The sequence below is a fragment of the Apium graveolens genome, chromosome 10 (genome assembly GCF_009905375.1).
Source record: "Apium graveolens cultivar Ventura chromosome 10, ASM990537v1, whole genome shotgun sequence".
Lineage (NCBI taxonomy): Eukaryota > Viridiplantae > Streptophyta > Magnoliopsida > Apiales > Apiaceae > Apium > Apium graveolens.
In genome coordinates, this window is record NC_133656.1 from 107,838,902 (window position 1) to 107,855,850 (window position 16,949).

A 16,949-nucleotide genomic window follows, 5' to 3' on the forward strand; every position below is an offset into this window, starting at 1 on the left:
AATTTATGATGAACCTAAAACGTCAACTTTGGTAGAGAAAGACAACAACCGCCGAAAAACTGCGTTCATAGCCTTTCTAATTACCACAATACCGCCATGAGCACCACCATTGTCCTTCCTGTTTGGTGCACGCATAGACACACTTCTCTTGATCCGACTAGCACAATTTTTAACCTTTTGAGGCATACTTTCTTTCCTCGAAAACGAGTAGCTTCTCAAGTAAATCTGCCTGCTTGATATACTATCGACAACCCTAGGCTGGCTTGCTGCATTCAAACAACAATTGGTTGATAATGACCTCATTAATGGCGGTGGGGATGGATCATGAGTATCCCTCCCACGACCATTTGAACTAACCGACCTTAAGAATTTTGCGTCAGATTCTGGCCCTTTGTACAAGTTTTCGTAGGTAGCTCGGACAGGAATGCAGCTATGTGATGCTGCCATATTATTGCAAGAGAATCAAACCTTAAAACCCTTTGACTAAGCAAAAACACTCCCTCTTTCTTCCTCTTCTGTACAACACGCACAACTCGGTATCTTTACAACTTCTAAAACTCTAGGTATAAGTTTATTTATAGGGCAGGACAGTTTTTCCAATCTTGATCTATTTTAAATTATGTATAACAAATTTTACAATATCTAAAACATGGATGAATACGTATATTTATTAGGGAAGCGAAACAATTTTTCAAATCCCAATCCCTTTTTTTTCGAATCCAGTATTATACAATTACCAGTTCAAGCCAAAAAAAGAATTACCTTAATTATTATAAATAACATACCTACTCAAATTAGGATTTTCTTAATTATTTTGAATTCTAGCAAGATAATAGACCAACACAATTTGCACAAATCATATGAAAATCAATTATAATTAGAAATTGTAAATTTCTTTCATCTTTTAAAAGTATGTTACTCAAAGAATTATTCTTAAAACCACTGTCTACAAAAATGACTCTGTTTCTTGTAGTATAGTGTGTAATTTCTATAGGCAAAGAAAGTAGGATTCATAAGAATATAGGGATGAAATCTGATAACAAGGAATTCTAAGGTGATAGAATAAGTAAAGTGCATCCCCTGAAACTTTTGAACTGATCATAGTTGCAACATCTTAACATTTACAGTGAAACGAGAGATGGAGATGATTATTATTTACAAATCCCTCGGCACCATCAATATAAAATGATTGTGCATATAAAATTACACAAATACACAACAACCCAATAGAGGACAAAATTTAAGACAAACTAGAAGAGTACTGGAGTGCTAATGAATTTATGATCAACCTACAACGTCAACTTTGGTGGTGCAAGACAACAACCGCCGGAAAACCCCGTTCATTGCCGCACACGAAATCTCCTTAGCCCTTCTAATTACCACAACACCGCCGTGAGACGAACCACGGGAGACCTTCTTCCTGTCTCGTCCACGCACAGACACACTTCTTTTAATCCGACAAGCACATCTCCTTGCCTTTTGAGGCATACTTTCTTTTCTCGAAAATGTGTAGCTTCTCAAGTAAATTTGCCTGCATGACATGCTATCCACAACCCTCGGCTGGCTTGCTCCATCCAAACGACCATTTGTTGAAAATGACCTCATAAATGGCCTTGTAGACGAATCAGTATCCGTTGTCCCACGGCCATTACAACTGACCGACCTTACGAATTCCGCGTCAGATTCAGGCCACTTGTACAAATTTTCGTACGTAGCACGGACCGGAATCCAGTCATCATCAAAACTATTTGAATTGTATGTTGCTTCCATATAAATTATAACTTGTGAGAGAAAGGGGAGAGCTAACAATGCAAGAAAAAATGGGAGAAAAATTGTACGAGGAGGTTCAATATATGTGTTTGGATGGTTGTGGGAAGGAGTAGGATTCAATGGTTTGGCATCAAGTGAGGATAAAAAAGAAAGGCACATGATTAGTACGGCCAATGGATTATTGCAAGTTTACTTCTTTTGGCCATGAATTTAAAGAGAAGTAAGAATATGGGTCCATGCAAAATTTTAGTTCACTCATTTCTTTGGTATATGACCATATGACTTGTACAACAGGTCAACAATGCACCAAATAAAAATTAATTCAAGATTATTATCCAGATTTCTCTTACAATAAAAAATGTTAAATAAGTTATATTACAGAAAATGCCCGGAGTTTATCTTTTATCGATTTTTACATTCGGTTCTCATTGTCCCAAAATCTACAATAAATATATTAATTAGTTTATATGCTATATTGAAAAAGAGTAATGCTAGAGAAATAAAAAAAAAGTTACAAAAAATTATCATAAAATAACATGTCATAGGTGATGTGGTAAAATAAAATAATTTATTTGATGATATTATATAAATGTAGGGGTCATTTATATTTAGCCAATAAACATCTGATATATGATATTTATAATTATTTTAATATCTCATTTTGTATATTTAGCATTTTTTATTGAAAACGGTAAAATTTTAAATAGGCAAATTAACCAAATGAATCTACTCATAATCAAAAATATAAGTTTAGGAGACCCAATAATGTCAGGAAGGCCTAACTATAAATATTTAACATATTTTCGAAATTTTACATTAAAATTGTTATAAATTTTAAACAGTTGATAAGGACCGGGTTCACCCAATTCCTCCACTGATCGTAAATAATACTTTAGTATACAAGTATAGATGTAGACATAATATTTGCAGTCGGACAAAGAGGCCTAAAAGTAAAACTCCATATTTTCTTTTGAAAAAAACAAGATGAACTACACTTTTCGATAACGTTGGATTTCGAATACGGCTTTATAAACAATTACAAACGTAGGCGTATTCTTTTGATTCATCCCAAAACTGTCCGTTACAGATGCCCCACATTAACTATATATTCAGTGTTTTATAAGTTTCGGCAATGTGCCCTGCTTTCTCAATTAATTTTATACTAAACGAAAAAAGTATCTGTGACGGCCTCTGAACGGACACATTGAGATACAATATTAAACCCGTAACAGAAATAAAACGAACAACACGGAACTTGAAGTTAAATGTTTGTTCCCGCTTCTTCGAAGGACTGTATTTGTGTATTGGATGAATATTTCTTTTCATAATCAGATATCCAGCTTAACTTCGACACATTTCGACTAATTCTGAAAATGAACGGTACAACCTTCACCACGTGACCTGTATTTGAATAGAAACGACCACATGCAACCACACATTTTTGAAGTGTCTTCTCCTCCTTTTTTATTGTTTGTCGTCAAGCATTTGGTGGATTTCATTGCGCTACACTATAAAATATAGCATAGCCGAGATAGATGATACATTTAAGATTTTCATTTGATAGATACAGGCCGAGAACGGCGAGTCATATGATAGGATTTTTGTTTTTTATCTATGTATATAATAGTTACTGAACCTTTTGAATAGTAACTTCCACCCCTTTTTAGCATTGTACCCATCAAGTTGTAAAAAATTACTAAAGTTGCCACTGATTAGTTTTTTAAAATTACATATTGGATGAGAATAAAGATTATATTGGATGAGAAGAAAACTTATGTTGAAAGCTTTTTAAACTTCTCTTGAAAGGTAAGAATGTGTCCTATACACTTTTGAATTTGAAATTCAAATTCTAATTAGTTTCTTTAGATTAATTAGTGACTTCTCCCTCTCTTTTGAATAGTGTCTTCACCCACTTGAATATTGTGTATACATGTGTGCACTTGAATAGCTTGAATAGCTTCTTACCTATGTCTTCCATTTGAGTACGGGTTGATTCATTGTGCAAGGTATGGGTGGTGAAGAAGGTGACAAGTTCTTTAACCTGGAAGATTTGAATGCAGATTATGGTCGGAAGTACAGAAGAACGAAATAATTGAATCGTAACAAAGAGAATGTGGTTGTCGACTTTGCTGTTGCTGATCGTTGTGCTTTATCTTCTTCCACAGGTAAGGAGTACGACCACATGTAAGTTTGTTGTTATTGAATACCTTCTCTTCGTATATGTGAATATAAGTAAGACTTCTGTTTGTGTTTGTTCAGCACCCGTGTTAACAGGATCAATGGCCAACGTTCATACTCCGTCAACCAAGACGAACCGATCACCTCTGTTTACCCCAGCAATAGTTAGTAGTGGGAGCCAAAACATAACACCTACAAGTACATATTATAATTCTTACAAAATTTAAACCACAAACATACTTAGGCTTATGTTCTGAGTACCCATTATTTTGTCTGTAATGCATGTATGTTGACGGAATCCACACCAAATATTGTTAGGTTGGTGGGAAAGAGGAGGAAACTTGGTGACTTGCCTAGGTCAGGCCACTTGAATGAAACAGCTGCAAGTACTGTTTGTTTTCTTAATTTACTCTGTGTTTTTCTTGCAAAGCAACTGCTATTTTATGTTTATGAAGCAATAATGCGTTTAATATTTGGTTGGTAGAATGTAGTAGTCTTATTGTTACTCCCCGATCAAATAGCAGAGTAAACTACATGGATCCTCTTGAAGGTAGTCAGGACAGAACTCCTTTATCAGATGTAACAAATTCAGGTAGCGCCTCATTTTCTAGAAATATGTTGAGAGGTAAATATTAGATTCTAGCATTGTTAAGCTTTTGTCTGTCTATCCTTATGGTAACAGAAAGGGAAGGAAAATTATCTTGGATTTGGTAGAGAATTATTCGCAGATGAGATTGTTAGTGATGATGAGGAAGAAAGTAATGACTTTAATGAAGGTGAAATGAATGTGATATTGCGTCATTGTTATGTCTTACGTAATTATGATTTACCATTTAATATTTTCTTGCAGGTCCGAATGTAGTTGCTCCTTCGTTTTTGTCTGATGATTCTGAAGGATCAGATTATGAAGCAAGTGATTGTGAATCAAGTGGTAAGAAAAACAAAGATGTACTCCTAAAAAAGTATCCACATTTAATTTTGTCAAACTAAAATAAAAAAATACAGATGATGCAGATTGTCTTAGTTGGTCGCTTGATGGTGATGATGAAGTCATTGTTGATGGGATGAATTCAGATTGTAATTTGATGCAGAGCAGACGTGCACCGCGATGTGTCGTTCCTGAGGAGTATGCTTTTTTGGGTGGTCCTACGGCCATATGTTCCAAATGTCATGCTCGGATGTGGAAGGAAGAAAGGGTAAATAAAGATGTGACTAAAGGTTGTCCTATATTTTCTCTTTGTTGCATGAAAGGTGCTGTGAGATTGCCTCCAATCCCTCCTACCCCTGAGTATTTGCTGGATTTATACAACGAAAAGAAAAGAGGTCCTACTTTTCATAGATTGATACGACTCTACAATGCAATTTTTGTCTTTACTTCTACTGGTGGTAACATAGATCATTCAATTAACAATGGAAGGGCGCCTTATGTATACAGATTAAATGGTCAGAGCCACCATGTTTTTGGATCTTTAATACCGAATGACAAAGAAACCCCCAAATTTTGTCAACTTTACATTTATGACACCATTAACGAAGTTGATAATCGTCTTCGGTGGGTTAGTGTTCATGACCGAGAAAGTGTTGATAAAGAGGTTGTACGAGGTCTTATAACAATGTTAGATGAAACTAATCAATTGGTTGGTGAGTTTAGGCAGCAGTGTGATTTGTATGAAAGAGATGAAATAGTTGAGCTGCAGATTACACTCAAAGTTATCAGATCTGAGAGTGGAAGAGAATGTCATATTTCTAGCACTGATGAAGTTGCTGGCATTATGGTTGGTGACACTGAAGAAACCTGTGGCGACCGTGATATAGTTGTTAACGAAAAAGGTAAAGGTTTAGTCCGTGTTTCTTATGTTCATCCGAAGTTGATGGCTTTACAGTACCCTTTACTCTTTCCACGTGGAGAAGATGGATTTCACCCAAAGATTAAATTTCAAAAGACTGCTGATAGTTCTTGCAAACCACGTGGCTTTTTGTCTCTGAAGAATTACTACTCATATACTTTCCAAATTAGAGAGTCCGATGGTAAGGTATATTTAGAAATTAATATATATTTCTTTATGTTCCCCAGAAATAAATAATGAAAGTTGTATTGTAGTTTGACTCCTCGGCTAGGTGGAAGACTATTTCAACAGTATATGGTAGATGTTTTTCTACCATTGAACATACACGACTATGGTGGATCCGTACTCACCAAACTACTTTACGGAATGAATTATACAACAATATTTGTAGATCTGTTAGCAGAGGTGATGTGGACAGTTCAAATACCGGTAAAGGTATAGTTTTGCCAGCTGGCTACGTTGGTTCGAAGCGATACATGCAACAAAATTTTCAAGATGCGCTGGCCGTATGCCGTTACATCGGACATCCTGACATATTCCTGACTATGACCTGTAATTCTCTTTGGGATGAAATTCAGAAGATGATGGAGTATGTGCCTGGTTGTATTGCTCCAAACTGTCCTGACATCATATCAAGGGTGTTTAGGCTAAAACTTGATCAGTTAATGGTAGATATTAAGGACAAAAAACACTTTGGTGTTTGTATTGGAGGTAAGATTGTTTACCAGGACTTTCTTGGTTTAATTTCTAATTACATTTTTGTTTGCATATTGCCAATATAATCTAAATTTTCCCGTTTTGCAGTTATGTATGTCGTCTAGTTTCAGAAAAGAGGCCTTTCACATGTACATATGTTAATATGGCTAGATGCTGATTCAAAAAAAAACCTCAAGCAGAATGTGGATAATTTTGTATCCGCAGAAATCCCAGATCCTTTATTAGATCCGGTTGGTTATGCAGCCATGAAGGAATTTATGATCCACGGTCCATGTGGTTTGCAAAATGTAAAGTCTCAATGCATGAAAGATTTACGTTGCATACGTTATTTTCCAAAAAAGTAAGATATAGGCATACCCTTTTTTGTGTCATTTCAGAATCCAGTAAGTTACCCTAATACCTAAATTTTGTAATAATTGAATGGTTTCAGGTACTGTGCTCGAACTACTTTTGATGACAGTGGCTTCCCGATGTATAAGCGACGCAGGATAAACATTATTGTTGAAATAAGGAAGGCTGAGCTGGACAACCAGTGGGTAGTACCATACAACCGGGATCTTTTAGTCAAGTATCAATCCCATGTGAATGTGGAAATATGTTGTCATGCACGCAATCTTAAGTATTTATTTAAATAATGTTTGAAAGGCCATGATCGTGCTATCGTTCATGTCCAAAGAAAGAGAAAAAGGCAAGCGAATGACACTGATGAGGGGGGAATTAATGAGATAAATGCATATTTTGATGGGAGATATTTATGCGGTGCTGAATCAGCCTATAGGATTTTTGGCTTCCCTATCCATCGTAGAAGTATATCTATTGAGAGACTTCAATTTCACTTACCAGGTGACAAAAACTGCACCTTCCGTGCCAATGAAGCGCTAGGGAAAGTTGCTGTCATGGAGAAGAACACGTTCAGTAAACTGGAAGCCTTTTTTTATTTAAACTCTGTTGATGTTAATGCACGGAAGTACACTTATGATGAAATCCCACGGTTTTATGTGTGGAATGATGGTGAGAGGAAATGAACCATGAGGAAGTGTGGTTTTCAAATAGGTAGATTATGTTATGTGCATCACAGTACGGGTGAGCCTTGGTTTCTTCGTTTATTGCTTACGAAGGTACGTGGTGCCACCTCCTTTGAGTCTTTACGTACCGTTAATGGAGTATGTTACAGTACATTTCGCGATGCCTATAAAAAGTATGGTTTACTTGACGATGATAAAGAATGGCATGAAGTGTTGACTCAAACTTCTGCAGGTGGATTACCTCCCCAGGTTCGACAGCTTTTTGTCCATATTATTGTCAATTGTAAAGTCACTGATTTGAAGACTTTATGGAGTACACATTGGAAGAGCATAGTTGATGACATTTTACTCAGACGACGTCAAAGTTGTCCAAATACCTTATTCACTCTTAATGACATGCAACTGCAGTTCTATGCTTTAGGAGGTGTGACACCTTTTTACATTACAGTGTAGGACAAATTTTAAAATTTTTGTGGGCTGGAAATGCAGTCCATTAATTGTTCGTCATTTTTTCTATAATTGGGTGAATGCTGTTAAATAATTGGGTAAATATTTTACCGTGTTAAATACTTTGCTCTTAACCATTATATATTGTAAATTACGTTACGGATTGGTAGTAGTTTATTCTTCTACAAATGTATTCTGAATTGTTTCATCTTACATGTAACATAATAAAGAAGAATTACGCCTATGACCGTAGAAATAGGTGAAGAAAGGGGGTATAATTAAAATGTGAATAGTTGATCAAACATAACAAACTTCAAAAGTACAAATAAGTACCGAATTAAAGTACAAATAACCTTCATGCCAGATTGGAAGTGCAATTAAGTAAGGATTACAACTCTGAATGTGTAGTTATTTTGGTAAATGAATCGTAGTCTGTTGCCTACAACAAAGTTATTGTCGTAGGTGAAATCGTTCCAGCACAATCCAAATCAACATGTTTTCCTCTTTCGCTGAACAGCGACATACCAAGTACCATCTCCAAATAGAAGTCTGATGAGAGTAGATTTGGTCCATGGTCGAAATACTTGGAGCATGTGTCTTGGGAAATACTATATGGAAGATAAAAAAAAGTTAAGGGGACAAGTACGGATTAAGCATGATCACATTTTTACAAGGACTGGGTACAGGTAATCTTACCACTCCGTGTCCTCTTTGATCAACATGTGACGGCAACAGAGTTACTGTGAAGGAAATGGTATTTTCTTCTTCACCAAAATATACTTCTGGATTTGCTTGGGTGGCTCCTGAAGCGGCAAGAAATTTTAAAATTACTTATGTAACTATAACAAGTCATTAACCCATCAATTGAAATGTACCTTCGTCCACATTTGCCTGAGCCGCATCATGCAAAATCCCAGGTATTTGACTTCCTCCCGATGATATCTCATTAACCAATCCTGGAATACAAATAATTAGTTATAATATTGCATACATCCCAACGATCACCCGCACAAAATATACACCTACGTATGAAACTATAACAAGTCATTAAAGCATCAATTCAAAGGTACCTTCCTCGACATTTGCCTCAGTCGTATCATGAAAAATCACAGGTAATTGACTTCCTCCTGATGAAATGTGATTAACCAATCCTGGAATAAAAATAATTACTATTAATTATGCATACAGGCCAACAGACATCCTACCTAAATGGACAGAGTATTGTTGTACTTGTTGTTTGGCCTGGCGATCTCTCCAAATGAGCATCTGTTATAAAGCAAACAAAATTGGTTATTCTGTATGGTTCTTTGGTAATATACTACATACTGAAATGAAAAGTACCTGAAGAATCTGAATCTGACATAGATATATCAGTAACCTCAAAACACAGTCTTTTCCCCAGCTCTTTCAAAGACACTTTAGCAGGTGCAGAATGAAGAATATCCATACAATTTGTGCTAAATATTGTTAAGTATAGACTTGATGGACCAACACAATCGAAGAAAATCCAAAAACTCTCCCTCACAGAATAATTGTTGAAAACTTCATCCAAATCAAACAAACTTTTATTGTGCTTAGAGAACTTAGCAATGTACTGCCACCCGTCACCAAACGACAGCCTAACTTTGTCACCCAGCATTGAACCATAAGTGTCTATAAACTTTGATGGTAATTCCTATATAGTACAAATATAGATGTTCAGAACATAAATGTATTAGCCACTCCCTAAAATTGTTACAACAAATGTAAGTTATGCAATTACGTTACCAGATTCCCGTCATGCAGCATGTGATGACTAACCATTTTGAAACATTTTTTGGCTGAAATTCCACTTCCATGAACTGCCCAGGAAGAATACAACATGGTTAACAATTTTGTCATATACAGTTAAAGTTTTTTGAGGTCTGATCAAGATCTGCAAATATACCTTCAGTTTTTGATTCATTGTCATTATCATTGTCAATGATACTTATATTCAACCTCTGCGAATGCTCTGTACGCGAAAACACACAAACATCCTATAACGACTCGTGTAATCTTTTTGAGTTATTTAATTGTGAAATTATGGAAATTATTAAATAAATTAAATATGTGTGTTGGTTTTGACCACTATGTGTTGTCTGATTATTATCCATATGTGATTTATAGTGTACCGGGTTGTCCGCGCGATTAATTATGGGATCATATTGAATTGTTGTCACTTTCAAAAGTGGATTTAGTGCAAATATATTTGCATAAATATTGGGAATATTTCTAAAATTGTTTTTATGATTTTATAATTACAATAATTATTTTTAGGATTTTATAAAATTGATAAATCAATATTTCATTAATTATTTATCTTTAAATAATTTTCTGAGTATGTTTAATGGTAAAATCTATATTTAATTCTAAAATTCTTCAAAAATTATGAAACTCATATTTATTTAATTTTGGAATATTCTGAGAATTTTAAAATTATTTTGGAAATTTTCGGGATTAATTTCACCCGCACGTTGTTTCGGTTATTTGTTAAAAGCGGGTATAAAGTGCACTTTGAAAATTATTCTAAAATTTTGAAAATTACATTTTTATAAACTTCGGGATATTTGTAATATTTTAAAACTATTTTCGTAATTTTCTGAAATTATTTTAAGTGCAGCTCAGTTCGTTAATTGTGAAATGCGGGTATAATTTGCGTTTCAAAAATACTTTTAAAATTATGGAAAATTTATTTTTAATAACTTTGAATTATTTGTGATATTTTAGAATTAATTTGGAATTTTTTTTCAGGATTATTTTATTCGTGCCTTAGTTCGTTAAATTGCAAATCGGGATAAAATGAGTCTGTCAGAATAAGGGAAAGGGCACGTGGCAGATGGTTACGGAGTAAATAGAAATGTGGCAGTATCTCAGGAACATTGTGCTGGTGTTGAGAAAATAAAAGAAATAATAAACATAATAAACATCAATCTCTTCTCCCCTGTCTCACACCCTCTCCTTTCTCTCTTTGTTCAGCAGTTTCTCAACTTCTTCCTATTTACTTCCGCACTGTTCCTGTCCCTTATTCCTCTCTAAATTAATCCCTCAAACCTCCCTCTCTTTTATGTGTTCTTTTCTTTTCTTCGGATTTTCCGCGGTTTCTGGTGAGTTCTGTGGCCGCCGTGAATTTCTGGCCGCCTATGCTGCTTTCCCTGCCCGTTTCTTGATTCAGTTGTCTGTGTGTTTTATGTGTATCCCTGTGTGTAGTTGGTGTGAGTGATGTGTGTGCGATTCCTCTGTGCATTGGTGACCGTGTATAGATGTTGCTATTTTCCGGTTGTTTCTGGCCATGCCTTTTGTTCCGATTGTGTCCTGTGCTTGGCAGCGCGTATGCGCGTGGTAATGCCTGTGGTTTTATTTTAATTGCTGGACTGAATTTCTTTTATTAATTTTTTGGCAGAAAATGAATATTCGTGATGTAAATGAATTATTCAGATGGCAATAATGTATGTTAATAGGTGAAGTTCCGTTGGATGTCGGATATAAACAGGAACCCGCGAATTTTACCACCGTCGGCGATGAGCCTCGGCGAGCCGACGGCGGACTGTGATGATTATATTCTGAGTCATAATTTAATAAATAAATGTAAAATGCGAATAATAATTAATAATAGTATTGAATTAACGTTTGGGAAATTGTGAATGTTGATTGTTGTGAATTATTGTGGTAAAGTGACGGCGAATTGTTCGACGGATTAGTCCGATAAATAAAGGAAGTGCTGCCCAATTTCCGGGAAATGAACTATGTAAATACGGGAACGTATCCGATGATTATCGAGACGTTGAGTGACTATATATATATATATGTATATGTGTGTGTTTTATACGAAACTTGATTGTACGATGTGATAAAATATTTTGCCAAATCGATAACCCTGATTTCGTAAAATAGAGAGTTTATGTATTTTTCCGAAAACGAACACCGAACCGATTTTGGAGATTGTGAACCCTACTTGTTACGTGTGTTATTATAATATACATAATTATGAGTCGGGTTTGAAAATAGTTGGGTAAAATTGGTATCGAGGATATGTCAAGCATACCTAGATGTCTAACATAGGTTATTTCGACCCTGTAGGTTATAGTCGGGAACCTAAAAGTGGACGATGGACTAAAGATAACCTAGTGGTCAGTCGACGAGCTCAGTAGAGTTTCAACAGGAAGACTTGAGTATCGAAATCGAATCCAATGGGATCTAGTGGTTGGACGTTAGAGCCTGAGCAGCAAAGTCGGCTTAGAGTTGATCAGTAATAGTTGTAAAGCCTTGTAAGGCAAGTACTTCCGAACTTTTCTTCAAGATATATTGCAATTACTTTCGAACTGTTTCATAACATGTCGCTATTATTCAAAATAACTCTTTTTTTATATTGCAAGTGCTTTAAACTATTAAACCTTGAACCCTGATTTTCTTAATCTTGAGCCATAAGCCTTATTTTTTTGTAAACTATCCTTTATTGATTTTCAGATACCAAACCACCCAAATATGATACTACTACCCAATTGTGTAACTACCAAACACCAAACACTGAAACAAAATTGTTTGAAAACGCAGAAACTTTTATACTTCAACCATTCTTTAAAACCTCAAAGAACTATACCTTGAAAAACCATTATTGTCTAATACCTGATCCTTTTACAGGTTGAAAATCGTTTCTCGTACATACCTTGATATACCCTTATGATACTCATGAATCGCATTACGCTTTTGTACAAATGCTTTATCAATATTGATTATGATCTTGCTTATTGAATTACATTGTTTATTATTCTGAATTATTTTAGAATTGGATAGTTTTTTTTATGTGGACCAGATTTGTGGTCAGACCAGATTCGTGGTCGAATTAGGCCAATGTGTGCCTTGGATCCAGTAATTAGAGCAGTGCTGTGTGCTTTGCTCGGGGTTAGTGCGTGACTGATCAGCAACCTAACCTTGGTTTTATAACTTAAAATGAATATCCGATTCTAATGATTAGTTAAAAAGAAACTTGATTCATCTGAATCATCTCACTTGATCATTGTTTAACCTCAGTTATCGTTATTATGACTTGCTGAGCTAGTTAGTTCACTCTTGCGAATCTTTTTATGTATTCTACAGTTAAAAAGGTATACGGTTGATAGCGAGGTTTCCCAATTCAATGTACGAGCTAGGATTCCAGATTGAGTTGGATCGAGCTAGCAGAAGCTTATGGAGGTAGTGAGATAGTAAGATTGTAAGAATAATTTTATTATCAGTTGTAAGTTAAATTAGTTAGGATTTGGTACATTGTAATAAAAATTAAGGTTGTGGCTTATTTTCATACTTAAACCTGTTGTGATCCATGGTTACATAGAGCAGGGTCATTGCAATTAATATTTCATATACAGGTTGATATATTGTGTTTGTGTTGTGAACCCCAAACTTCTGACCCGGGTTTGGAGGGCGCCACAGGTTGGTATCAGAGCTACAGGTTATAAGTCACTGAAATAAGCCTAGATTGTCGGGATTGGGTAGAGGGTTAGGATTAGGAATAAGAAATAGAAAGATAAGACATTGTGAGGTTGAGTGCGAGGGTATAGTAGGTCTCCGGCACAGTTCGTATTGGAATTCGGGATTCTCAGCTTGTGATGTGATTACCAGACAACGGCAATGGCAGATCCTGATTTCCCGATGTCATTTGATCGTTTAGAGCTTTCCGTTCGAGGATCGTCATCTTCTCTCAGATTGGATTTGCACCTTGTTCCTCCACCAGCATTAATGGTATTACCTTATGTTATAATGGTTGTACTTCTTCAAGCTATTCTACGCTAATTTTCCACCTCTTGATATGAGATTACCTATTCAAGAACCTCCATCTGTTTATTCTTGTTTTACTGGACATTCGGCTGTGAGTGTATCTCTTTAGTTTACCCTACATCCTGTTCTATACCCCCAGTTTAGAACTTGTCCTATGAAGCGATTGTACCTACGAGGATGGATTCGAGAGTTACAGTAAATAGTGAGCGCTTGAGATATAAAGAAAGGTGAGAAGAAGTTTAGAGAAAGGATTTAAGTGTTTCAGAGGATATCTGTTATTGGGATAAAAGAAGTCATTAGGGACTAAGCCACCCGTGAATAATTATGGGATGAATTAGATGAATTTTGAAAGATTTAGAGAGAAAGGTATAAATCTGGAATTTTTGGTGGAATTAAATGATGGTGCTATGATAAATGCGATATGTAAAATAGTGATGTGATGTGATACGAGCAAACTTTGTTCTATGAAATAGACTTGTTGACTATTGGATAACATGTTCTACTTAACTACTGCAATGATAATGTCGGGAGTATTACCAGTATGGGAGCCTTGATGTGAAGCTACGAATGAGATAATGTGCGACAACAATTGAAGTTTCGTCGATTAAGGAAGGTAAGTGGACACGATGAAGGAGAAAAGGTAGATTGAAGTGAATGGACCTTTATATGATCGTTCCATTAGTTTGGTACCTTGTTATAGGTCGGAAGGATAACAACTAACTCATATAGTAAAGACAACCAGGTTTGTGATTTTCCAAACTTTTTAAAACAAGTTTTCGAAAAAGATTTTTCTTTACAAATTTCTAAAAGCCTTTTCGAATAAAATGATTTTTAAACATTGGTTGTCAAATTACTACTTGAGTTTCTTGTTTTTTAGAAAGCCCGGATTACCGGAAAGAATGCTGTTTCAGACTTAGTATTGCTAATTTTGAGAACGAAGTAACCTATGATTATGAAGAAGTTGATTATTCCTAACAGTAAAGTGCAAGTATTGTTTGATAAAATTTACAACAGAATCAGCGCACGGAGTAACTATATAGTCAATTACTAGGACTATCAGAGTTCAAGGAATTCATTGATTAACAGAAGCCTGGGTATGACCGAAGAAGATTGGGAAGATTTTCAGACCTCTCTAAAAGAAGAATATTATTAACAAAAGGATCATTATGTTGAATGGTACGTGGTTATTCTAAATTAAAAGAGGAAACTCGAAGTTACCTGGTAGAAATGCCATTATGATCGAATTGTTAAATTATTATACGTATAAGTGCAATATTAAAAACGCAAAACTTAACAAGAAAGAATTCATTATAATGCTTGATTTGCAAAGACATTTCAGCGGACTTTCTAAAGTTGTTATATGATACAATTGTGATATGATCGAATAAGCTTGAAAGATGAATACAAGTGAAATGGGGATGGTGACCAATGGTATCGTTTTTGTCTTCAATATTACAACGTATATTCCTCTTTGATTCCTAAATAAGTATGAACTTCTTTTCTTTAATAAACTTTTTGCTATGACATCGAAAGGGAGGATATTGTATTTCTTTCAAATTTAATTGTTTCCCTCAAGTTTTGCTTTCTGATTGGGACAAAACAGTGTTATGGTGAGACACTTTGTCAGAATGACGAAGAGTCGGGTGGGACGCCACCTAATCATGTGCTGTATGCCATATGGTACGAAAGACTGGCCATCTTAAGTACCAATGTGGTTGTCTCATTCATATTCAAATCCTTACTTCTTCTTTCTTATCAACTCTAATTTTTGTTGAACTTTGAATCCTTCTAGTCGTTTCGTTGTACAGTCGTTCTTTGTAAGAATTTTTCAAACAGAAATCAACAAATTATGGACCAAGCGGGCAAAGTTCCATCTACTTCTCACGCATGGAAAGCAAACAAGGGCATATGGCAAGAATTGCAAATCACTAACCCAGTCAGGGATGCATAAAGAGTCAAGGGAATCTACTCCAATGAGGAATACGTCTCCGAGAACGAGAAATTGCGATTTTCCTGTGAAATATGTTATTCAGAATACGGATGCGGTAATGTGAATAATTATCGAGGATACTTTATGCGTTAAAGTATTGAAAGATGTGAAAGCCACTTAATTTTTTAGCTCCCAAGGTTTTGTTGATAAGATTGTGATTAAATGACTAGCAAGTCAAGAACGTGTAGTTGTTAAATAAGTGGGTACCAGTGGTGGAATTGAGATTTCTGGCAATAAGTTGTGAAGAATTGATATCATGAAAGATAAGAGGATTCGATATTATTCTAAGAAATGGATTAACTATTGAAGTGTGATGTAATAACCCCAATTTTAGGAATTTTTGAAACCCTTATGAATAGTGATTTTGCTGATTATGCTGAATAAGAAAACTTTTCATACCACACTATGTAGGGGTTCTTTTATTGATCTTCTGAGATATTATTAGTACTCTATGTGGTATATAAGTGTATATAAAGATCGTCAAAATCCAAATTCGAACACGTTAATTTTTCCCGAAAATCCACCAGATACCGAAAGAATTGAGTATAAGGTAACAGGATAAAAAGGATTTAAATTCAAGGATTATAAGAGAGGATCGTAAAAGGAATATAATGTATTGAGAAAGGTTAAGAAAACCCAAGTAATAAGATCCCGGGTATGATCCCTCAAACGATAAACGAAAATAAAAGTTAAGTGAACCGTATAACAGATCAGCGGTCATTAGCCAAGTATTTAGAAGCTAATCAAAGAGGTTAGTGAGGATGATGTCATCAAACCAACAAGAAGAGGACAAGTGTGGGATGATGACATAAGGGGATGACATGAGCATGACAAAAAGTGAAGGAAGTATTGGTTGATTCTAGACCACACAAAATTCACCATGGTTAAAAGTAATTAATCAAAACAAAATCAACCAACCAAGGCAAGCAAAATAAATCAAAAAAAACATAACTTGACTTCTTCTTTTTTCTTCTTGAAGCTCTCGGCCCCTTTCTTAAGAGATGGGAAGTCCAAGCTCCTCCACTTGCTAATTTACAAGGTAATTATCCTAGCTTCTCCTAGTTAAGTTACATACTTCCTAGGAATCTTAGCTTCAAAATCCTTTCCTAGCATTTCCTATAAATCATTGAAGAAGATGGTGAATAGTACTTTCTTGAAATTAATTTTTGTGTTCTTGATTTT

The 16,949-nt window shown here is 35.2% G+C and overlaps 2 protein-coding genes across 2 annotated transcripts; one reads left to right on the forward strand and one right to left on the reverse strand.

Annotated features, from left to right (window-relative positions):
• Positions 1-272: 272 nt before the first annotated feature.
• LOC141692595 (uncharacterized) lies at positions 273-1,957 on the reverse strand. The gene is made up of 2 exons (XM_074497487.1): positions 1,294-1,957; positions 273-515 (listed from the first exon to the last, which is right to left on the reverse strand). The coding sequence occupies exons 1-2, from the start codon at positions 1,927-1,929 to the stop codon at positions 363-365; spliced, it is 789 nt and encodes a 262-aa protein (XP_074353588.1). The 5' UTR covers positions 1,930-1,957; the 3' UTR covers positions 273-362.
• A 1,821-nt stretch (positions 1,958-3,778) lies between these two features.
• LOC141690842 (uncharacterized) lies at positions 3,779-7,537 on the forward strand. The gene is made up of 11 exons (XM_074495601.1): positions 3,779-3,836; positions 3,936-3,954; positions 4,267-4,334; positions 4,433-4,527; positions 4,631-4,724; positions 4,799-4,879; positions 4,954-5,981; positions 6,050-6,506; positions 6,663-6,852; positions 6,943-7,080; positions 7,189-7,537. The coding sequence occupies exons 1-11, from the start codon at positions 3,779-3,781 to the stop codon at positions 7,535-7,537; spliced, it is 2,577 nt and encodes an 858-aa protein (XP_074351702.1).
• The last annotated feature ends 9,412 nt before the right edge of the window (positions 7,538-16,949 follow it).